Source organism: Somniosus microcephalus, chromosome 26, assembly GCF_052327205.1.
Source record: "Somniosus microcephalus isolate GS21.2 chromosome 26, FLI_Smic_1.0, whole genome shotgun sequence".
Taxonomy (NCBI): domain Eukaryota; kingdom Metazoa; phylum Chordata; class Chondrichthyes; order Squaliformes; family Somniosidae; genus Somniosus; species Somniosus microcephalus.
Window position 1 is genome coordinate 6,187,854 of NC_141012.1, and position 22,880 is coordinate 6,210,733.

The window sequence follows — 22,880 nt, forward strand, 5'->3', positions numbered from 1 at the left end:
ATTGCTCTTGCACGATGCAAGGGTCCCTAACTGTGGAGAATTTCCTCTGCTGCTCTCAAACTAGCTGCCAGATGTCAGAGAATGTTTACTGGCTCCTTGATCCATTTCTTTCCCTTCGACAAGCACTCCAAATCCACTGTCTACTTCCCTCAGATAACTTGGTCAGGCCAATTAACTCACTGACTTTCAAAGAATTCTCTACACGGCTAGTGTGTGGCCCTTTCACATTTCCAGCTTTGCAATTTTCTTCATTAAAGCAATTATGCTTTCAGCTCTCTGAATTATATATGAGTTACAGTCAAAAATCCAAAACTTCATAAGAAATTCCACGCAAGAAGCCAACAGGATGAAATTAAATCTGTGTACCATTAGTGTATGAATGTTTAGTGGGATTGTGTGAAATTCTTTGGACTGCTATTTTAACCAAGACTTAAACCTATTTGCTTTAAATCTCCTTTAATATTGCGCAGCGAGTTTCACCCACAAATCTGGAGTTGGGATCCAGGTCAAAAAACAAAGTGCAAAATCTAAACTGGGCTAATCTATTCCACTTTACCAAATGGATTTTACCACACTTGGTTTCTAAACTCAAGTCACTCATTAATCAGCTTCGAAGTTGGAATAAACATTAGCCAAATTGAAAGAGAATGCATCACCTTTCACAACCTCAGGACATGCCAAAGTGCTCGACAGCCAATGGAGTACTTTTGAAGTGTAGTCACTGGTGTAATGCAGGGAAACGCAACTGCAAATTTGCACACTGCAAGATCCCACAAAAAGAAATGAAATGAAGAGCCAGATAATCTGTTTTACTGATGATGGTAGAGGGATACATGTTGGCTAGGCAGCCGGGAGAACTCCCTTGCTCTTCTTCGAATCATGTTATGGGATCTTCTACAGCCACCTGAGGGGGGGGATGATGGGTCCTCAGTTTAACTCCATAGCCAAAAGACAGCGACAGTGCAGCACTGATGGGTCAGCAGAGATTATGTGCTCAAGTCTCTGGAGTGGGGCTTCAAAACAAAACCTTCTCAGAGGCGAGTGTGCTACCACTGGACCAAGGGTGACGCCTTGTGTAAAATCCACCATAATCCACCAGTTGCAGCGCCATCATATTCTTACTACTGGAGAAATATTCCTCAAAAGTTGGGTCTGAATTTTAGGTTTTCTGCTAACTATCTGAGTGACATTAGATAAAGTAATTATGTTGGCAGCATTTAACGGAACTAAAGTATACAAACAGTATTCAACCAGGTTTGCTAAACCAACGTTTGAAGTGCATTGTGGGGTTTGTATGTGTTGGTGCAAAGGTCACCTACAAGAGACACAACACTCCTGTATCGTAATTCACTCAATGTTGCACTGAACTAATTCATAATTCTATTGCCTTGAAAGCAGGCTGTTCAAATATTAGAATATGAAACTTCTTTGCTATTTTAACAGGCGTAACTCATCGAAAGTATAGGATAGTCACTCAGTTAAAATTGCACACAAAGAAACCGCAAGCATTTGATTGTTAATATTTTAGCAACTACATTTTCAAGTGGGCATCACACATCTTCCTGCTGACAGCTGGCTCTATATGCATGGTTCACAATAATAATTTGAGGGATTTCTGAAGTATAAAAAATTAATCATTGGAAATCAAGGTTAATTGGTTAATATTCCAAAATTACTGGAAAACACACTGCACAATTACAGCAGGGCAACTGTGGATACAGTGGAAGGTTAACTGAAGATTCGTAGAGGACGACAGATGTGGGGATAGAGTGGTGTACAAGGAGTAGGAATACTCTGGGTCCCAGGTTAGAATCCGGACAAGAACAATAGCATATAATCTCTTCAAATATGGGGGGTGGGTGCGAAGGAAGGAAGGGAATTTGGGCAGTCTGAACCCAGGCCTTTGTTTATGGGCACAGGTCCACAGCGTGAAGCAATCCAGCATGAATCGGACAACCAATACGAAGTCTGGGAAATGGAAAGGTCATGCCTTGGAGCAAGAGTAGTGCTGAGTCGTTGAGTATAGTCAAGGCCGAGATCAATAGATTTTTGGAGTCTAGGATCTGGGGATCGGGCGAGAAAGTGGAGACGAGGTCGAAGATCAGCCATAATATTGAATGGCGGAGCAGGCTCGAGGGGCCGAATGACCGACTCCTGCTCCTATCTCTTATGTTCTCATAAGAGGAAGGTATGTTGCTCGGGCAAAATGAAGAAAATGTTACTTTTCGCTTAACCTGTGCTTGTCTGTCAGATTGGGTGGTTGCAAACTCGAGCACATGGGAGATACCCAACAAGTAAATATACTAATTTCGCTGACAGCAATTATAATAGAATAGCAAAATTATGCAGATGCTGGAAACCCTTCGTCACAGACCTGAAACGTTAACGCTGTTTCTCTCTCCACAGATGCTGCCTGGTCTGTTGAGTGTTTCCAGCATTTGCTGTTGTTATTTTATATAATAGAACATTTTGGTTTGTGTCTTTCAAGCACCACAAGGTTCATATACCTACCGCACAAGAGATGTACTTCCTGCACTTCCTGGACTGTAATACAGTACATTTTCCAGAGAAAGGGAAAATTTCAGGCCCTCTGCTTCAGAGATATAGAGGTTGGTCACATTACTGTTGACATTGACACAAACAAACACTTGGTCTTCTGACGCATCAGCTACATAATACTCCTGAATAATGTGTAAAAGAAAAGTTACATCAAATGTTTTCACATACCAACTTAAAATACAAGATAGCATTTATATTTTTTTAATTTATACTGCATTAACACAAACTTTACTTAAAATAGAAACACTTTGGGCTAGAAATTCACTTTGGCCCCGCCAGCTGGCTAGCGCCCAAAAGTTAGCGCTGCACGCGGAGCCAGTTGCGCCCGTCAGAAATTCAGTTTTTGCGCCCCAAGTCGGAACTGGGCGCTATTCCAGGGTGTGCCCGCCCCCGCTTGGGGCGCTGAAACTGAATTTCAGCGCTGTAGGTGCCGCAGCGCCACCCGCTGCGGAGCGGCAGGCTGCGGTACTGCAGGCCTCCTCCTTCTCTTAAGGGGGAGGTGCCTGCAACTCGGAGATCGCCGCTCGCTAGTGCCGGCAAATGAGCCCGGCACCACGGAGAAGTGCCGGGCTCCCGGAAAGCAGCCGGCAATGCCGCGGGGGGGGGGGGGTGGAGGAGGCCAGGGAAGGAGGTGCGGGCAGGCGGCCGCCGAAAAAGCGGCCGGCCGCACCTCCGCCTTAACTAGCGCCACTAAGGCTGCAGCACGGCCCGGTCTTCACATCGTTGTTTGCGGCCGCTGCGGAAGAGGCGGCCGCAACTAAATATGGGGGTCGGGCCGGTAGCGGGGCGGAACCGGGGCACTGCGCACACCGATGACGTCATCGGTGCCGGCGCAGCGCTACCGGCTACCGCCGCCATTACCGCAGCGCTGAATATCAGCGCAAACTCCTCTACTGGCGCAGAAGCCCTCTTTGGGCGGTAACTGGGCGCAAAGCCCACTGAATTTCTGGCCCCTTGTGTTTATTGCCAGCAATATACAATAGCAGGTTAGAGTGCTGGGGTCAGATTGGTCCCCCAAGGGATGGAGAAGAGCAGAGAAGGAAAGATGGCTCCAGCTGCTTGCATGTAGATAAGCACAGGTAGAGGTGCGTGAATGGAAGGAAGAAAGCGAGATGAGAAAAAGTGGAAATACAACCAGAGAATGTAACTCCACTACTTTATTCAAACAATCGTGCTCAGTTGGACAGCTCATTCATCATTTTAATAGCTTGAGTTAAAAAATGTTGTTGGGCTAGTGGCTCAATTGTCTAACTGCACTTCTAAATCACATCAGGCAGTATGCCACATCTTTGAGTTGTACTGAACACGCTGCCATGAAGAAAATGTTACCCAGTAGCACAGGGCATTGGTGTACTAACATGTGTCAGAGTCATATCCACCCAGCTGCCCAGAGTCAGGCATCTAATCTTGTAGTTCTAGCAAAGCTTTAGGTTTTCAGGCAATTGGATTTCTCCAGTCTGAGAGACTTTAGCAAAAGGATGTACATTCATTCGATAGACAATTTAGGCTTTTAATGTTCATATTTATAGACACTCACCAGTATTCGATGTCTTGTGAGGAAATGGGCTCGTTTCATGGGCTTCCGATTATAGGAGACCCACAACTGTACCGTTATCGGGTCACTGCTCCCTAGAAGATGCTACAAAGAAATAAAATGAGTTTCGACAAGAGCTGCAAGTGAACAGACACTTTCCCCTTTAAAGAGGGACTGGACTATCCCTACAGCCACATTTCCTCCTTACACAATTTCATTCTCATCGCTCAGAAAAAAGTCTCTTGGAAAATAAAACTTCTGATAGCTGTATTGAAACTGGATGTATAATGTCATTTGAGAAGGAGTATCCAAGCTGCTTAGGAGCATACTATGGAAGCTCAGGGGCCACATGGAAAGTTTTAATCCGTGTTGCCATTAATTGCACACATCTCAGGTAGCTAATACTAACACTTCTTGGTGTTCTGATTTGAGAAGTATTCCGCCAATGAGCGTTGGCAACAGATTTCCAGGTCAAACAAATTTCAAACAGGACAAACCAACAAGAAAGAAATAAGCACAAAGGTCGAAGTTGCCTGGGCCTTGTGGGCCAGATTGCCAGGGACGGGGGCCTCCTGTGGCACACAAGCTGTAGTTTGGACAGCCTTTGTGGGTGGCTTCAGATTCTTAAGCAGTCTGCCCCGAAGTCTCCTTTCCTTGTACGTCACATTGACCCCTTGGGGAAAATGTGCACTGCATTATACAGTATTTGCTGCTTTTTTCCTTTATAGAGAAATCTAATTCAAGAGCAATCGCCCACAGCAGAGGACACCAAAGTTGAAAATACTAGAGAAGACCAAGTAAATCTGGAAGCTGTGGTCAGGTTTTAAAACCTTGTAGCTTCTTCTTATCGTGTCCACGGACAGCCTATACATAGCCCAGCCAGAGCTGGTAGGTGGGGAAGACTGAGGGAGGTAAAGAGAACCTTGCAGCAGCATGAACTTTAATAATCCAGTTTACATTTTATTAAATTTTTAATTAAAATGTTACGGTTAGACACTACTGGTGATGTGAGGGCATAATTGCACCACATTCCCTATTTTGCAAACCCGATGAAGCGCCTTGGATAATATTTTACCAAGCAATTTCCCCCTTAAAGCAGATCAAGTATGGCAAGATTACTCACAAAATTAAGTAGTCAAACATGTGGCGTCGTTGATAAGCAATCTGTCGGAGATTGAGCGCCCACAATAAACTGGTTTTAACAAAATATCCCAAAGTAGAAATTAATTGTGCAAATAAACCACCAGGTGGCACTCTAACAACACACAAACCAGATGAAGCAATCAGCACCTCTTCCGAAGCACTGGCTTGATTTCCCAATAAAGCTCATTTTTATTACGTTAACAACAACGTAATTTGAGATTTCACAATAAAGCTTCTTGCACCTCATACTTCCTTCCTAACAAAAAAATAAGTTGCTTTGAAACATGAATCTGCTTTGAGACATGAAGTATGTTGCAACCCAACCATATGGTCGACAGCCAGTGAGATCTGAAATGGAGTAGATTTGACCAGCTTGCTTTGGGCACTGGATCAGCTAGCCCAATTCTGGTTAATCAATTTTCTTTACTAAAATCCAGTGAGAGTGTCCATTTACACTAGCGCTATAAATTTCATCTGGATTCCATAATTTACAGCCACTGTTCAATTAAAACCCACAAATTAACACGAGCAGGCAGTTAAAGCTCCCATCTGGTTTGTATCATTCAAATCCAGTGGTGCTTTTGGAATGAGACACATGCAAAACAGGAGATTGGACTCCCCACTTACTGCCTGTCCCACAACAGGATGTGCCCGGATTGGTCATTTTGTAAATCACGTAGCTGGGTATATTATTATTTTTCCACAGTGCCACCATCCCTTTAGGTACTATATGAAATTGTGTAATATCCATGTTACTTCCAAATCAAGATCTAAACATTTCACAGAGTTCAAGCAGTTAACACAGAATCCAGAAGCGACAATAGCTGTAAATAAAATTATTCTCCTTTCTTCCGCCCCCCACCCACATTTACAACAGCCTTAATAAAAGTATCTAAAATCGCCTTATGCCTCTGAGTAAGAAGATTGCAGTTCAAACCCCACTCCAGAGACACAAGCACATTTCAAAAGTACATCATTGGCCATGCAGCGCTTTGGGATGTCCTGAGGCATGAAAGGTGCTATATAAATGCAAGTTTGTTCTTTCTTTGATTAGGAAAAGTTACAAAGTCTCTGCCTTAGGCTGATACCAGGGTAATTACAGCAATTGACTCCAAGAGGGTGATAGCTCCCCGCAGCGAACACCACAGTAAGGAGATATTTCATTGGCATACCAACATTCAATGTTTAGATGTATAGATAGATTAAGCATGCTATGTTTCAAAGAATCAGAAACATTTCAGCAGAGAAGGCAGCCACTCGGCTGCGATTGTGCCGATTCTAGCTCTACATCGGAACCAGTGAATGAAATCCCATTTTTATAGAATCATACAAAATTTCAGCACAGATGGGGTGGGAGAAATGTGCAATACCCTTCATTTTTGTTTTCCACTCAAATATTAATCTCTTTCTCCACTTATTTTTCTCAAAATTCCCACACACAGTAAATTGCTAAGTGCAGCCACCAGCGTTTTAACCTACACTGGCTATTGTGAGTGCATTACGTGAGCTTTGCATTTTAGAGTGAATTTAAATCAGCTAGAGGCTGTAAAGCTCTTCTTCGAATCCCGTGTGCAAGGGGAAGAAACCAACCTTATTTTAATGAATGAACTTTTATTGTGTCCCCCAAATGCTACCTCGGACATTACTAGTGTACGCTAAGAATTATACACATATTAAGAATGCAAATTTAACCATCGATGAAATGGGAACATTATTTTGGGAAAACACAAAAGAGTAGCTGTGTCCTTCACTCCACCTTATGTGTTATTTGATGGATATCAAAATACAAAGAACGGTTTTACCATTCTGAGTAAACAGAAACCCGTGACATGAACAGGGTCTTATAGCACCGAACAGTGCAGTTAAAGGGTTGCTAGGAGGCTATTTAACGATAGGTCACTATGTCAATGCATTAACTGTCAGCCCTTTGGTTCTCTCACTATTATAAGAAAATTCAACAGGCATTCAGCAGTAAATGTCCAGAATCTATTCTCTCTACCACTTCATGCACTGAAAGACAACCAAAAGCCCAACTAAAATGGCAGGAAATTATGAACCCGTGTTTACAGAACTCCCAAAATTAAATCCACAATAATGTGATCGGCACAAGAAGATAAAATCACATCCTTTTATGTCGCTGCTCCTTGAAAGGCAGCTTTATGCCGGCTGCAGTCCGCACTGGTTATGAGGAACACTTACTGCCTCGACAGGCTAGCCTCCAAAAATGCAAGATAGAAAGCGATAGCAGCAAAGATTTCCCTGCAATGTAAAAATTCTGAAAAGAAAATGCGTCACCCTCTACAATAAACTGCCATGATAGTTTAGTCGAAATGTTGACTGCAGTGTCGTATTTGCTGTTAACAGCTGCACCTGACAAAATGAGCTATGGAAGAACATTAAAATGAAAGATCAGCAAGCTTGCACATGAATAAGCTGCATAGCGGCCAAATGGAAAATTCAGCAACTGCGTTCAGTGAAGCGTAGCAGCACGAAATGAACTGAAGGGCTGAGATTTTAATAAAGCACATCGGCACACTGATACCCTCGACTCTGCCAACCCATTATTGGATCTGTAGCATTAAATGTAGAAAGGGGGAAGGCAAAGAAAAGTGTAGCGCTCAAATAACTATAGCTGTATAAAAAATATAGGGAATAGAACTGATGGTGTTAGGGATGCTACAAGCAAAGCTCTCCAGTCTGGTTTTCCCTTACGCAATGCTTTCCCCCTGCTGAAAATGTTGACTCACTGCTGGGGTATGGTTCCACATGCACTAGAGCCCCATTCTTTACATGTGAGCCAAGACAATGAACGTTGGTAGGCTAATGGAGCCCAATCCTATCCTCACCCAATAGCCACACATATGCGCTTTCCCATCAGGGTTCACCGGATAGTAACTGGAACTCTTGGCCGATTCCCCCTCCCCGGTGGAGTGGTTTTGAAGCATTACCATCACCCGAGTTAGAATCAGCAAATTCAGCACAGACCAACAACTGACCCCAGGAATATCTGGTTTATGCACTCAGCTACACACAGCCTTTACCTACTGAGCTAACAAAGTGCTACTCATTAACAAGTTTTCATTCAATAGGGTAATCTGTAATGACATGGGGGAACACATTTTAAATAGGGCATTTCAGAACAGAACATTAACGTGTAACTCACAAGTGAAGAATCCAAAGATCAAGGGTAGGTGGTGCCCTCAAAATGCATCATGGGCACAAAAGAATCAGAGTAAGACAGGAATTCAATCACTCCACCAACCAGGAGCAAGGGGCTTCTTTCCAGTGTAAATCATCTTTGAAGAGTGAACAGCGAAATATTTACTTTTGAAAGCAGAGACCGTGCACCCCCCCCCACCCGCCCCAATTTATCTGTGCCAGTGTGAAGTTTGATCTGATCTGCACCTTAACTCCATCTATCCGCCTTTGCTGCATATCCCTCGATACCCTCACCTAACAAAAATCTGTCGACCCAGCATGTCGACCAAAGCCTTTTAGGAGAGAGAGTGCCAGATTTCCACTACCCTTTGCGTGAACAAGTGCCTCCTGATTTCACTGCTGAACGGCTCTAATTTTAAGATTATGCCCTGATTTTGGATTTCCCCACCAGAGGAAATCATTTCTCTGTATCTACCTTATTTAATGCTGCTACCATTTTAAACACTTCGATTAGATCGTCCCTCTTCTAATCATCTAAATTCAAGGGAATACAAACCACGTCTATACAGACTGTCCTCATAATTTACCCCTTTCAGCCCTGGTATCATTCTGATGAATCTTTCTTGAGGTGCGGTGCCCAAAACTGAACACAGTGCTCCAGATGGGTTCTCGCTCACCATTAAGAAAATATTTAAGAACATAAGGAATAGGAGCAGGAGTCGGCCATTTGGCCCTTTGAGCCTGCTCCGCCATTCAATAAGATCATGGCTGATCTTCTACCTCAACTCCACTTTCCCATATCCCTCGATTCCCTAAATATTCAAAAATCTATCGATCTCGGTCTTGAATATACTCAATGACTGAGCCTCCACAGCCCTCTGGGGTAGAGAATTCCAAAGATTCACCACATTCAGTGAAGACATTTCTCCTCAGCTCAGCACTAAATGGCCGACCCCTTATTTTAATTTGTCTTTGTCAGATCCAGAGTGGATGACCTCACACTTCCCCACATTGAACTCCATCTGACAGTTTTGCCCACTCACTTAGTGCCTAGGTCCCTTTGTAACTTCCTGTTCCCATCCATACAACTAACTGTGCTGCTTAACTTAATGTCATCTGCAAACTTGGATATACAACGCTCTACTCTTTCTTACAAGACATTATGGTGAAAAGCAAATAATATAGATAATATTGTGCTTAGTGCTTACAGTGCTGAATACATTAAAAACACCCAGTGTTGTCCAAAAACAAACATGCCATTAGCTATTCACAGCTATATCAGGCAATAAACATGCCAATGCCACAATGAGGGAGTTTGGCCTGCTTTAAAAAAGCCATTTAAACATGCAAATAAGATAAAATTTCAATCTCCTCATACTGTACCCTTCATCACAGTAAATTGGATTACACCCAAAGCTGTTAATACTCACAGCATGAAATGCTACATGTTGCAGCTTTGAAAGCAATAAATTTTGATCTCTCTACCCCTTCCCCATACTTAAGCTGCACATCGCAGTATTAAAGTATGCATCAAATTACAAGAACAGGAGTGAAAGTTACTTCAATTGCCAATTTGGGAACCACTTTAAAAACCCGATCTTTGTGTTATGGTTAGATGTTGCATTAACCATAATCTTTTTATCTGCAGCGCTATAGAATGAAAACTTGTTAATCATGATGACTAATGGAGTAAAAATGGACAAAAAAAAGTAAACATTTAAAACTGCTATCTTCGAAGGACGCCAAAAGAAACCAGATTACCCCAACCGGTCACATTTAAGATTCTATGGCCATAAAGGTTAACCCAACTATCTTTACCATGCTGTACAAGAAGGTAAGTATTCCTGAGTTTCCAAATCAATAGATCTCATGGAAACTATAGGAGCTATTTTTAACCTAGACTCCAAATGCCACATACTGGAGCAGAAACTCAACTGGACCAGCCACATAAATACCGTGACTACTAAAGCAGGTCAGAGGCTGGGTATTCTGTGGTGAGTGTCTCACCTGAGACTCCCCAAAGCATCTCAATCACCTACAAGCATGTCAGGAGTGTGATGGAATTCTCTCCACTTGCCTGGATGAGTGCAGCTCCAACAACACTCAAGAAGCGCAACACAATCCAGGACAAAGCAGCCCACTTGATCTGCATCCCATCCACCTTAAACATTCACTCCCTCCACCACCGGCGTACTGTGGTGCAATATCTACAAGATGCACTGCAGAAACGCGCCAAAACTTCAACAGCACTTCCCAAATCCACGACCTTCACCGAGAAGGACAAGGGCAGCAGGCACAGGAGATCACAGTCACCTCCAAGTTCTCCTCCATGTCACATCAACCTGACTTGGAAATATATCGCCGTTCCTTCATCATCGCTGGGTCAAAATCCTGGAACTCCCTCCCTAACAGCACCGTGGGAGCACCTTCACCACACGGACTGCAGCGGCTCACCATCTTCTCAAGGGCAATAAATGCTGGCCTTGCCAGCGACGCCCATATCCCAAGAATGAATTAAAAAATCACTCAGCCATTTTTATACTGCGCTCGTCACTGGCTACAGACCTGCAGGTCTCAGTCAATAGCAACACCGAAGTAAACTTGCCTAATTCACTAAGGTTGGGTCTTCTTAGCCATGGGTCTTAGCAAAAACGACAAGATTATTTCAGTGTTGCCTTCAGCTGCACGAAACCTACACATCAGGAAGTGGTGGCATTAGCAGAAAATATAAACCTCGTTAGCTAGCTCCAACAGCACTACAGAGCTGGAGAAACATTGCATCAGGCTTTGCCACCTTCCTCCGTTTCTCCTCTCCTCTCCTGCCACTAGCCCCAACTCCACATCCAATTCAAGTTAACACTGATTGCACTTACTTCCAAGGAAAATCACTGATCACTACATTAAGCCAGGGGAAGGGGGGTCAGTGAAAGAAGAGAAACAAGTTTATTTACATTCTACCCAATTATAATGAAATAGCATTAAGGTTAAATTACAGGAACTTTGGGGGGTGGATCCAGCAGTAATATTAAAACACATTTCTGCGTGTAGGATTGCTGTTACGCAAATATCTGTAGCTTATTTTATTGCAAGTGAATTTACTTGTACTTTCAAATCAAAGATCAATTCATTTTTCCATACCTTTTTGCAAAACTTGAACAGGGAGCAAAGTTTAAAAATAAACAAGCCTGTAGAAAAAGCAGCTTTAAGGGAAGCACAGTTGGCAATGAATGGTGTGTACATTGCTTCCCAACAGCGACCATCTTAAAGCGCTGTTTTGTTGACTGTGGCAATGATTCAGATGGATCTGCTGTGTCACATTCATCACTGCCGTACAGTGCAGAGTACCATCACAACATTCTGCCTCACTGCTGGCTGCACTGTGGTGCCTGGGAAACTTGAACTCAGAAGTGAAGTGACATCAGTCACCTCTGCAGCACAGCTGGCAATGCCTGAAATCTACATTAGTAAGGATTAATCATCGTCAAGTTGATGCATTTACTTCTGGCAATAGCAACATCTGGGGGGGGAAGGGAGCAACAATAAGGAGGGGTTCCTCCAACACTGTTTCTGTCCAACCACGTTTTCTTTCTCCCCCACCCCCCAACCCAAGTTCAAAGAGGGAGCCTCACATTCAAAACTTTAATCCTAAAAATGAACCCATTACAACATATTTTGATTAACCCAAACATCGGTTTATATTTTCTGCTGTGTTTTCTGAATATTCTTTAAAGAGAAAGTTTTGATGACATTGAGGTACTGGAAAAATTGCAGATTTCAACAGTGTAGGAGAGAGTTAACATCAATTGATATCATTAACATTCAGCCTGTGTTCATACTAATTCACTTTCCTCATATTGCTGAGCTCATTGACTCCTTGAAGCCAGCTCCTGACATCAAAGCTCATTATTTAAGCAAATTTAAAAAAGACAAGAAAATGCTTTTACGCAAATAAAATACTCCTTCTTAGAATGGCTCAGAGCAACGGCAACATGCTACATTCCTGGTAGACAGAATGAAGTGACAGCCATCAATGGATCAAGCTGCCTTCTCGCTCGCTCTTTTCCATGACCACTAGATTGCGAAGGCAAAGTCTAAACTATTTAACAATTAAGTGGCCTGAATGAACTTTATAGTGAAGCTGCAACAATAAAAGATCATGGCTGTTAGTTATTTTGCAGTATTTATGATTCAAAGACTGAAAATGGTTTAGCATACAAACGAAAATCTGTTTCGCACGTCACTTGTAGTACTGCATGGAGTGAGGGTCAACCAGCTCTCAGTCTCCATTTGGCATCATCATACACTGATTGATATTTATTTAAAGAAATAAAGACTTGCATTTATGTCATAGAGTCATACAGCACAGAAAGAGGCCCTTCGGCCCATCGCGTCCGCGCCGGCCATCAAGCCCTGTCTAATCTAATCCCATTTTCCAGCACTTGGTCAGTAGTCTTGTATGCTATGGCATTTCAAGTGCTCATCCAAATGCTTCTTGAATGTTGTGAGGGTTCCGGCCTCTACCACCCTTTCAGGCAGTGAGTTCCAGATTCCAACCACCCTCTGGGTGAAAAAGTTCTTCCTCAAATCCCCTCTAAACCTCCTGCCCCTTACCTTGAACCTATGCCCCCTTGTTATTGACCCCTCTACTAAAAGGGAAAAAGTTCCTTTCTATCTACCCAATCTATGCCCCTCATAATTTTGTACACCTCAATCAGGTCCACCTCAGCCTTCTCTGCTCCAAGGAAAACAACCCCAGCCTGTCCAGTCTTTCTTCATAGCTGAAGCGCTCCAGCCCAGGTAACATCCTGGTGAATCTCCTCTGCACCTTCTCCAAAGCAATCACATCCTTCCTATAGTGTGGCGACCAGAACAGCACACAGTATTCCAGCTGTGGCCTAACCAGCGTTTTGTACAGCTCCATCATAACCTCCCTGCTCTTATATTCTATGCCTCGGCTAATGAAAGCAAGTATCCCATATGCCTTTTTAACCACCTTATCCACCTGTTCTGCTGCCTTCAGGGATCTATGTACATGCACGCCAAGGTCCCTCTGATCCTCTGTCTTTCCTAGGGTCTTACTATTCATTGTGTATTCCCTTGCCTTGTTAGTCCCTCCAAAATGCATCACCTCACACTTTTCAGGGTTAAATTCCATTTGCCACTGTTCCGCCCATCTGACCAACCCATCTATATGTTCCTGCAGACTGAGGCTACCCTCCTCGCTATTTACCACCCCACCAATTTTCGTGTCATCTGCGAACTTACTGATCATACCTTTTACATTCACATCCAAATCATTAATGTAGACCACAAACAGCAAGGGACCCAGCACCGATCCCTGCGGTACCCCACTGGACACAGGCTTCCAGTCACAAAAACAACCTTTGACCATCACCCTCTGCCTTCTGCCACTAAGCCAGTTTTGGATCCAATGTGCCAAGGCACCCTGGATCCCATGGCCTCTTACCTTCTTGACCAGTCTCCTGTGAGGGGCTTTATCGAAAGCCTTACTGAAATCCATGTATACCACATCCACTGCACTACCCTCATCCACACACCTAGTCACCCCCTCGAAAAATTCAATCAAATTGGTCAGACATGATCTTCCCTTGACAAAGCTATGCTGACTATCCCTGGTTAATCCTTGCCTCTCCAAGTGGAGACTAATTCTGTCCCTTAGAATTTTTTCCAATAATTTCCCTACCACTGATGTTAGGCTCACTGGCCTGTAATTCCCTGGTTTATCCCTACTACCCTTCTTGAATAATGGTACTACGTTAGCTGTTCTCCAGTCCTCTGGCACATCCCCTGTGGCCAGAGAGGTTCTGAAAATTTGTGTCAGAGCCCCTGCAATCTCCTCCTTTGCCTCACACAGCAGCCTGGGATACATCTCATCCGGGCCTGGGGATTCATCCACTTTTAAGCCTGCTAAAACCGCTAGTACCTCCTCCCTCTCAATGCTAATATGTTCAAGTATATCACAGTCCCCCTGCCCGATTTCTATGTCTACATCGTCCTTCTCCATAGTGAACACAGATGCAAAAAATTCATTTAAAACCCCACCTACATCTTCTGGCTCCACACACAGATTGCCACTTTGGTCCCTAATGGGCCCTACCCTTTCCCTAGTTATCCTCTTGTCCTTAATATACTTATAAAACACCTTAGGATTTTCCTTTATTTTGCTCGCCAGTGTTATTCCATGGCCCCTCCTCGCTCTCCTAATTTCTTTTTTAAGTATCCCCCTGCACTTTTTATACTCCTCTAGGGCATCCTCTGTCTTTAGTCCTTTGTATCTGCCAAAAGCCCCCCTTTTTTTCCCTAATTCATTCTCGTATATCCCTTGACATCCAAGGTTCCCTGGGCTTTCACGACAACTGGACATCCCAAAGTGCTTTACAGCCAATGAAGTACTTTTGGGAGTGTAGTCACTGTTGTAATGTAGGAAACGCGGCAGCCAATTTGTGCACAGCAAGCTCCCACAAACAGCAATGTGATAATGACCAGATAATCTGTTTTTATGATGCTGATTGAGGGATAAATATTGGCCCCAGGACTCTGGGAGAACGCCCCCTGCTCTTCTTTGATATAGTGGCCGTGGGATCTTTTACGTCCACCTGAGAGAGCAGACGGAACCTCGGTTTAATGTCTTATCCCAAAGACGGCACCTCCAACCATGTAGCGCTCCCTCAGTACTGCACTGGAGTGTCAGCCTAAACTTTTGTGCTCAAGTCAAGGACTTGAACCCACAACCTTCTGACTCAGAGGCGAGCTGTGGCTCAGTCAGTAGATACTCTGAGCAGGTTAAACAAGACCTCTTCAGACAAGGATAGGCAACAGTTTGAAATTCAGATGCACATTACTAATTTTGGTCTGCAGTGTCTTGAGAGATAATTGCATCTTTAATGTATTTATTTTCATTGCACAGATATGTAAAAAAGAAAAACTATGACCAAGTGAACAGCATAAAATACCTAGCTTCAGTCACTCACCGAATTGCTCAGCTTGGGTCTCCACATAAATAAAAGGTACAAGTACTCCTCAGTCAGTCATTGTGAACGCCATCAATCGAATACGGCATACTTAATGGTGATAACTGCGGTAGGCGTACCTACCCATGCCAAGTCTATAAATGATTTTACAGCAATACAGCAGGAAATTCATCTGGGGGAATTTAGTAGACAGCTTAAACTGAAACATTATCCTTTTTAAAAGATAAATTTTTATATAAAATGGGTTGGAGTATTTCTTTACTTATGGTACCATTAAAAACGAATTCAGTTAGCAAAAACTAAAATCAACTGTGACCTGGAATTATTTGGGGGATTTTTTTTGGACAGCGTAAGCTCCGAGGACATCAAGGGTGAGCGAGCTTCATGCAGTTATTGAGCTCGGCAACATGAGGAACTGAATTAATACGCATCAAGCTGTTAACGGTCGTTTGATTTGATGTCTATTAACTCAGCTGTGTTACTGACCAGCAACCCCACAATGTCGGTGCCTTTGATCAAGACAAGGTCAATCATGCAAACAACGTGGCCTTGGGCTAGTTCGCAGCAAGACTCCCTTTTTCAGTCGAATTAGAACTACAAACAGAATTCAATGAAAATGCTCTGGTTAGGACACCACTCAGACTTTCAGTATCCTGGATCACACCACATCCAAAAAAAAGTACAAATTCTCAAACTGAAAAAAGTGACATATACTGGAAACTGGAGGGGGGGGGGGGGGGGGGAATTGACTCATGCCCCCTTTGGGGCGCTAACTTCGCCGGGGCGCTACTTTTAGCGCTCCAAAAAAGTTAGTGCCCCCATGCCCAGAATTGAATGGTAGCACCCCAAGCAGGAGACGGGGTGCTACTGCAAGAGCTCCCCCCCTCCCTCCTCTGGGGGTGCACCAGTTCAATAAAGGGGAGGGGCCTTGCGCAGCACGAACCAGGGCCCTGCTGGGCCACCAGGGAGCGGGGTGCCGGCAAAAGAGCACGGAACTCAAGAGGAGCGCCGGGCTGACGGATCGTGGCCGGCACCCCGCGGGAGGGCGGCAGATGGCCCACAAAAAAAGGCCGCCCGGCACCTCCCCTTTAAATATCGCCACCCCAGCCGCAAGTACGCCCCTGACCCTGTCGGACATGGCGTCTGGCTGTACGTCAGGGGGTGCGACCTAATTTGTGGCCGAGGCGCTACCGGCTACTGCTGCCGCTAACCTCCCGCTGAATTTTGCGGGAGGGGGTAGCGGCACCGCGCCCGGGTGCTAGTTGCTTTGCGCCTTTTGCCCCCTTAGACTTTCCTGTTTCTTTCTCGGGTTCAAGTGAGAAGTGTTGATACTGTCAGGAATCACTATTACACTGGGGCAAACTTAAACCCTTTAACCCTACCCATGGCGTCCACCACCTTAAGAGACACCTGAACAGCGAAGAGAAGCAATACCAGACAAGAAAGGCACACTGCCATCTTCTTGTGGCACCCTACTCCCATTTCATTTCTAGAACTATTCTTAAATATATGTTTTTAGGACTAGGGAATCCAGTTAACCCCCTACTATAATTTTATCCCTTTGTCACGGGCTTGGGTATAAGCCAAACAATTTGCAATGGTGTCAGATCAGCCCAATAAGAGTAAAGAAGGATGTGAAGGCCTTAAAGAGGGTGCACATGAGATTTACAAGAATGGTTCCAGGGATGAGGGACTTCAGTTACGTGGATAGACTGGAGAGGCTGGGGTTGTTCTCCTTAGAGCGGAGAAGGTTAAGAGGAGATTTGATAGAGGTGTTCAAAATCATGAGGGGTCTAGACAGAGTAGACAGAGAAACTGTTCCCATTGGCGGAAGGGTCGAGAACCAGAGCACACAGATTTAAGGCGATTGGCAGAAGAACCAAAGGCGACATGAGGAAAAACTTTTTTAGTCAGTGAGTGGTTAGGATCTGGAATGCACTGCCTGAAAGGGTCGCTTTCAAAAGGGAGTTGGATAAGTAACTGAAGCAAAAAAATTGACAGAGCTACAGGGAAAGGGCGGGGGAGTGGGACTAGCTGAAGTGCTCTTGCAGAGAGCCGGCACGGGCTCGACGGGCCAAATGGCCTCCTTCTACGCTGTAACCACTCTGTGATTCTATGTCCCAAAATTTGCAGAGGAAAACTAAGGAATGAACAAGCCTAAACTTCCATGCAACCAGTAACAAACAAAAATAGCACAGCATGTGTGAAATAGAGTTAACAACACTGCAACGTGAGCCACACTTCAGGTCAGAATTGAACACAGTTTAAAGAAATCATGCTAAAATGAAATTCACTATTTCCTCCTGATTAGAGCTCCTGAACCAAGCTCAAATGGCTACTAATTAGCTTATTGTTCCTTACACCCTAAACCATTACTCATGCATTCGGCATTTTCTGTTCTCCCCAAATCCTCCTTTTGTTTCAGTTTATCAGTACAATACCTTTCTTAAACGGAAGCAAAGGTATAGGGGAAGAAAACTTCCCCACATAAATATCCCCTCAATATTGATCTTACTGTTAGAAAAACTAAAAAATGACAAATGTAATTTTCATAAAAACTCACATTTATATGCTCATAGCAGGAACCTGGTACCATGTCTTTGATAACCATACAAATATTTTTTAAAAAGGGGAAAACTGCAAAGGCTCATAATCTGAAATAAAAACAGAAAGAGCTGGAAATACTCAACATGGCTCAGTAAAGCTCTTCAGATACTGACTGACCTGCTGTGTCTTTCCAGCATATTCTGCTCTATTTCTGTTTGTTAACTTTAGCTGATGGTTTTATTATGGAGAATCATTCTTGTTTAGCTTGCTAAATTAAATGCACCTCAGCCATTTTAGCATTATTCTAAAATAAAATAGCTGGAACTGATTAAGCAAACAGACTGGAATTGATCAGACTGAATGGAGGAGAAAAATCAATCCAATAACAGATTTGAACTGACGAGCCCTGAACAAAGACAAATTGAAGGGAGAAGGAAAAAAAAAGACCAATTTAAGAGAAAGACAAAATATGAGGACAATTACAGAAATAATATACACCTTTCTCTCTCTCCAGAAACTTGAGCACAGAAATCTAGGCCGACACTCCCAGTGCAGTACTGAGGGAGTGCTGCACTATCAGAGGTGCGACATTCGGATGAGACCAAGGCCCCGTCTGCTCTCAGGTGGACGTAACAGATCCCACAGCCACTATTTCGAAGAGGAGCAAGGGAGTTATCCCCGGTGTCCTGGCCAACATTTATCCTTCAATCAAAATCACAAATTAAGATTATCTGGTCATTATCACATGGCTGTTTGTGGGAGCTTGCTGCGCGCAAATTGGCTGCCGCGTTTCCTACATTACTACAGTGACTACACTTCAAGAGAACTTCATTGGTTGTAAAGCGCTTTGGGACGTCCTGTAGAAATGCAAGTCTTGCTTTTTCCTAGTAACAGCTGAAGAACATACTGCACTCCTAGAAAAAATAATTTGGTCGTGTAATGGATTTGTTCATAGTACACAGTTATTATTATTAAACGCCCCAAGATCAATATTAAGGGGATATTTAGATAGTACATTTTGCTTCCTCTTTAAGCGACAGTACTTCAGAAGGCCTATTTCTGAATACTCACCACCTTCTTTGTGGCAAACATGTATTTGTCTTGTAACTGGAAGTCGTCCACTCCTTCCAACACGATCTCACGGTGTTCATCCGTCTGAAAGAAGTCCGTGCTTTTGATGATGCTTGAGGAACCTATTGGCTCATGTCGTTCAACATAAACTGTAGTAGACAAGTCATATGGTTCCACACCCCTGCAAAATCAACCACCAAGTACTGTATGACTGCAGTTTCTGAAAACATTAATAGCCCACTGGTGCTGCAGTCCAGTAACTGACAGGTGCTGTACCACTAAGTAGAACAGCCTTGCAATCGGGATTTTTCCCATAACCATGTCCCTAATCTCTGGGGTCAATCCAAAGTAAGTCACCGTAAGCTGTTCTCTCATTCCTCCCAACAAGCCAACTTGTTGCACAGAGACATGGTGGGGGCGCAAGTCATTGAATGCCCTCACTGACAGGGAGACCCTAAGGGTATATACAGTAAACAAACAGGACAAATACTCAAAGAAAAGAAAAATTATTATATCTTTTCCCGGTTGCAGCTTGCTCCTCGCCGCCCTGCACAATTATCTGTGTTTGGGAGAGTCCAAGATGCACAGTTCTCCAGAGGAACTATATATTATTCAATGATAAACTTGGCAAGCGGCTTCAAAAAGACTACAACAGGCTAACCTTCTACTCCAAAGCAAATTTTAGTTGTACACAGCAATACACAATACTGGCTGCAGCCTCACATCCAAAAGCAGTGAAGTGATTAAATCTGGGGAATCTTTGCTGTACTTTCTTCAAAAGAAAAAATACACTAACGTACATCATTTTAAGCAGCTCCAACTTACACACAATAGATAAAAACATTACATAAATATGCATACCAGTAGAAAGATTTGACATGCTCTTGAATCAAGATCCAAGTTTGTCCAAAGTCATCGGACTTCCAAAGCTGCAAGATAAAAAACACACTTCATAGGACAGGCAACACACACTCAAGCACACATTCTAATAGATTCATCCAATAAAAGACACCAACTGCACCACTCCCATTGAAGTGCCTGAATTCCAAAGATGTAGGGCTCAATTTCAACTTCCCCCATCTGGCGGAAACCAGGCGGGGGGTTAAACAGAGCGGGAGAGGTTTACCCACTCCATTCCTGCCGTCTGCAATTTTAAATTGTAGGCACTGACACCCACCCCAAGCCGGAGGGGTCACCTTTAAATATGCAGATTGGGCTCCGATTACATCAAAGGGGTCTGAACTGCCATTTCAATCTGAGGCCTGAGCCGGGGAGCAGTAGTGGCTTTCCCGCCAGGAACAGCTAGGGCCAGAAAAGGAAAGTAAGTTTTCAAGCTTGTTTTGCTGTGTGCCAAGTGGAGTAGGAGTGTTCCTCTGGGCCTCCCCTGCCCCAGGCTCCCTCCCCCAACCTGGTTCCCCTCCCAGAGCATTTACCTGTGCCAAGGACCGTACCCGCTGGGTTCCCGACGGTGGCCTCCTCACGCCCGATTTGAACGGCCGGGCAACTGGTTCTTGCTGACTTCCTGTCTGGGAAGTTGGCAAGTGGCACGCTAATGAGGCCTGGCCTTTAAAATCGGCCGAGCCTGCCACTGCCACTCCTGGACAGGCACGCAGCTTGATTTGCCGTGTTCCTGCCCAGGAGTTAAAAATCGAGTCTGCAGTCTCTATGGTTCCAAGCTGCAAAAGCTGGCATAATTACAGCGTGATATGAAGGACTTAACAGAAGGCTGTGAGCAATCGAAGTGAGAGAAAATTAACCCTTATTCAAGTAAGGAATTGATCTAGACTCAGACCTCGTTTGGATAGGGAACCTCCATTCCTCTTCGGGGACAAAAGAATAAACAGAAGTAAAATACACCATTCTCCTGGCTATAGTGAATTCCCTCTCTGCCGTAACAAAAGGAAGCTTCCAACACCTCTTTTGTAGGGTCAACAAATTATTCCCTCAAATGGCCGAGGAGTTCGGAAAAACTGAATGCAATAGCCCTCCTAGGAAGCCAATGTGCCGTTCCCCCTGCTTTTTCTCACGCTTCGATTTTAAAGGCCAGGTCTCATTAGCGTGCCACTTGCCAACTCCCCAGTCAGGAAGTCAGCAAGAATCGGCTGCCTTGAAGAAGACACTACCTTCCTCTGGAGGATGCACATCTAGTCAACTTGAACCGTCTGTCAAGCCAATTCAGGATCCATGACTGGGATTGTTTTGTGGGTTTAAAAGCCTGGCTATACTCATTGTTAAGGATCAAACATGAATAGTTGCCACTCGAGTTGACTGGGATACTTTATTCTAGCAAGGAGTCATTGCTGAGGGGAAAAAAAGAGAAACTTGGCAATTAAAATTTGCAATGGTCAATTAAGCAACTAAATAAATATTTATGCCTGTATACATCATGAAAAGATGAAGCCGATAGCTTCATCAGCCTCTAACTGGCATGCAACAGCAGGACTGCTGACAGCAAATGGAGAAAAAGAACTAAGTACAAATATAGATCAAGGTCTTATATGCAAAGGTTGGGGGAAGAGCACAAGGTTTACAGAGCTATTCTGAGAGGGTGTTAATGCATGGATTCATTATTTTCTAACAAAGAAACAGAAATGTAGCCAAGTATATTAGGTCAGCACCTGAGAGAAAGTTAGGATGGAATTTCACCTGGGAACCTTCACTGGAATCGATAGATTTAACACTTTTGGGCAGGACTATATCGGGCGGGATCTGAAGAATCACTTTTTTCCCCAGATGCTGTGTTTATTTCTAACATCCATGTTTGAATTTAAAATTTGTAGTATTCACTGGTTTTGGTTTTTTTTTTAATCTCCATTTTATTTGCCTTGTTTGAATGTTTCATAAGCTCAAGAGTTACAAAACTTTAGACCCAAAAGAATAGTTAAAATGTTCAGACTGCAATCCAGAGATTGAAGATTCAGTTCCGCGATCACTCCATCTCATATCAGTCACCCATTATTAGGAGGAGTTTTATTAGAATTTGGTTGCAAGAGAAGAACGACACTCTGCTGCTTCCTCTTCCCGATATGTGCCTCCTGTTCATCATAGAGCAGGGCTGGCACAACCGGTACTACCCTTCACTCAAAGCTAAACCAGTACGCAGTGAAACATGTACAACAAAGTCAGAGACATGAAGCACCTTCCCAAAATGTCCTCTTATAGGTCAGAAAAAAGTAGTGTCTAAACTGGGATGTTCTGGTTTAATGTAGACCCCTTCTAGATGGCTTGCTGATATATATATTCAGATAAAAGTGTTTATAATTACCTCACTACAGGGAAGCTACATGGAAAAAGATTCCTTTGGTTTCTGCACAGCACGCAAATATTTTTACGAGGAGTCCAGTTATGTTCCTGCGCCGAACATGCCTTATACGCTCTCGTTTGGTTTTGGAAAGCCTCGAGGATAAATTCTAGTGAACCAATATCTAGTCCTTCCATTTTAGAACCAGTACCTTGCAACCAGGATTCCTCTCCTCCTTACGCTCTACTGGATTGCCCATCAGTAATGCCCACAGATAGCAGGGCCGAAACAAAAGAATAACAATACCTGTTTGTTTGGATGAGAGCTGTCATACCCCAGCACAAGATTGAAATCCCGGCTGTGCATGAGAAGATCGGTAGGACTGAATGGAATTTGGACGCCCTCGAAATCATGGCAGAAGTTGTGCGTGATCCACAAGTAGTGATTTTTGGTATCCGCAAACATGTACTGAGAACACGGAAAAAAGGGCATGTATACATATGTACCTATATGGCTTAAATTTGACTCCATAAAGTAATAGCCAAGATAAAACGTATTAACTGCACCATTGGGCTATTATATAATATTCTTGTTGCTGCAATTAGTACTAAAAATGTGTTTTTACCTCTACAAT

General features: G+C 43.7%; 1 protein-coding gene across 2 annotated transcripts in view; it reads right to left on the bottom strand.

Moving 5' to 3' along the window:
• Nucleotides 1-22,880, bottom strand: part of sorl1 (sortilin-related receptor, L(DLR class) A repeats containing) — a 238,369-nt gene that overhangs the window by 128,958 nt on the left and 86,531 nt on the right. For both annotated transcript variants that reach the window (XM_085967698.1, XM_085967697.1), the window contains exons 4-8: nucleotides 22,553-22,714; nucleotides 19,867-19,934; nucleotides 19,006-19,186; nucleotides 4,097-4,198; nucleotides 2,512-2,681 (exon numbers count right to left, since the gene is read on the bottom strand). In XM_085967698.1, the coding sequence (XP_085823824.1) occupies nucleotides 2,512-2,681; nucleotides 4,097-4,198; nucleotides 19,006-19,186; nucleotides 19,867-19,934; nucleotides 22,553-22,714 (683 nt within the window). The remainder of the gene's footprint in view (nucleotides 1-2,511; nucleotides 2,682-4,096; nucleotides 4,199-19,005; nucleotides 19,187-19,866; nucleotides 19,935-22,552; nucleotides 22,715-22,880) is intronic.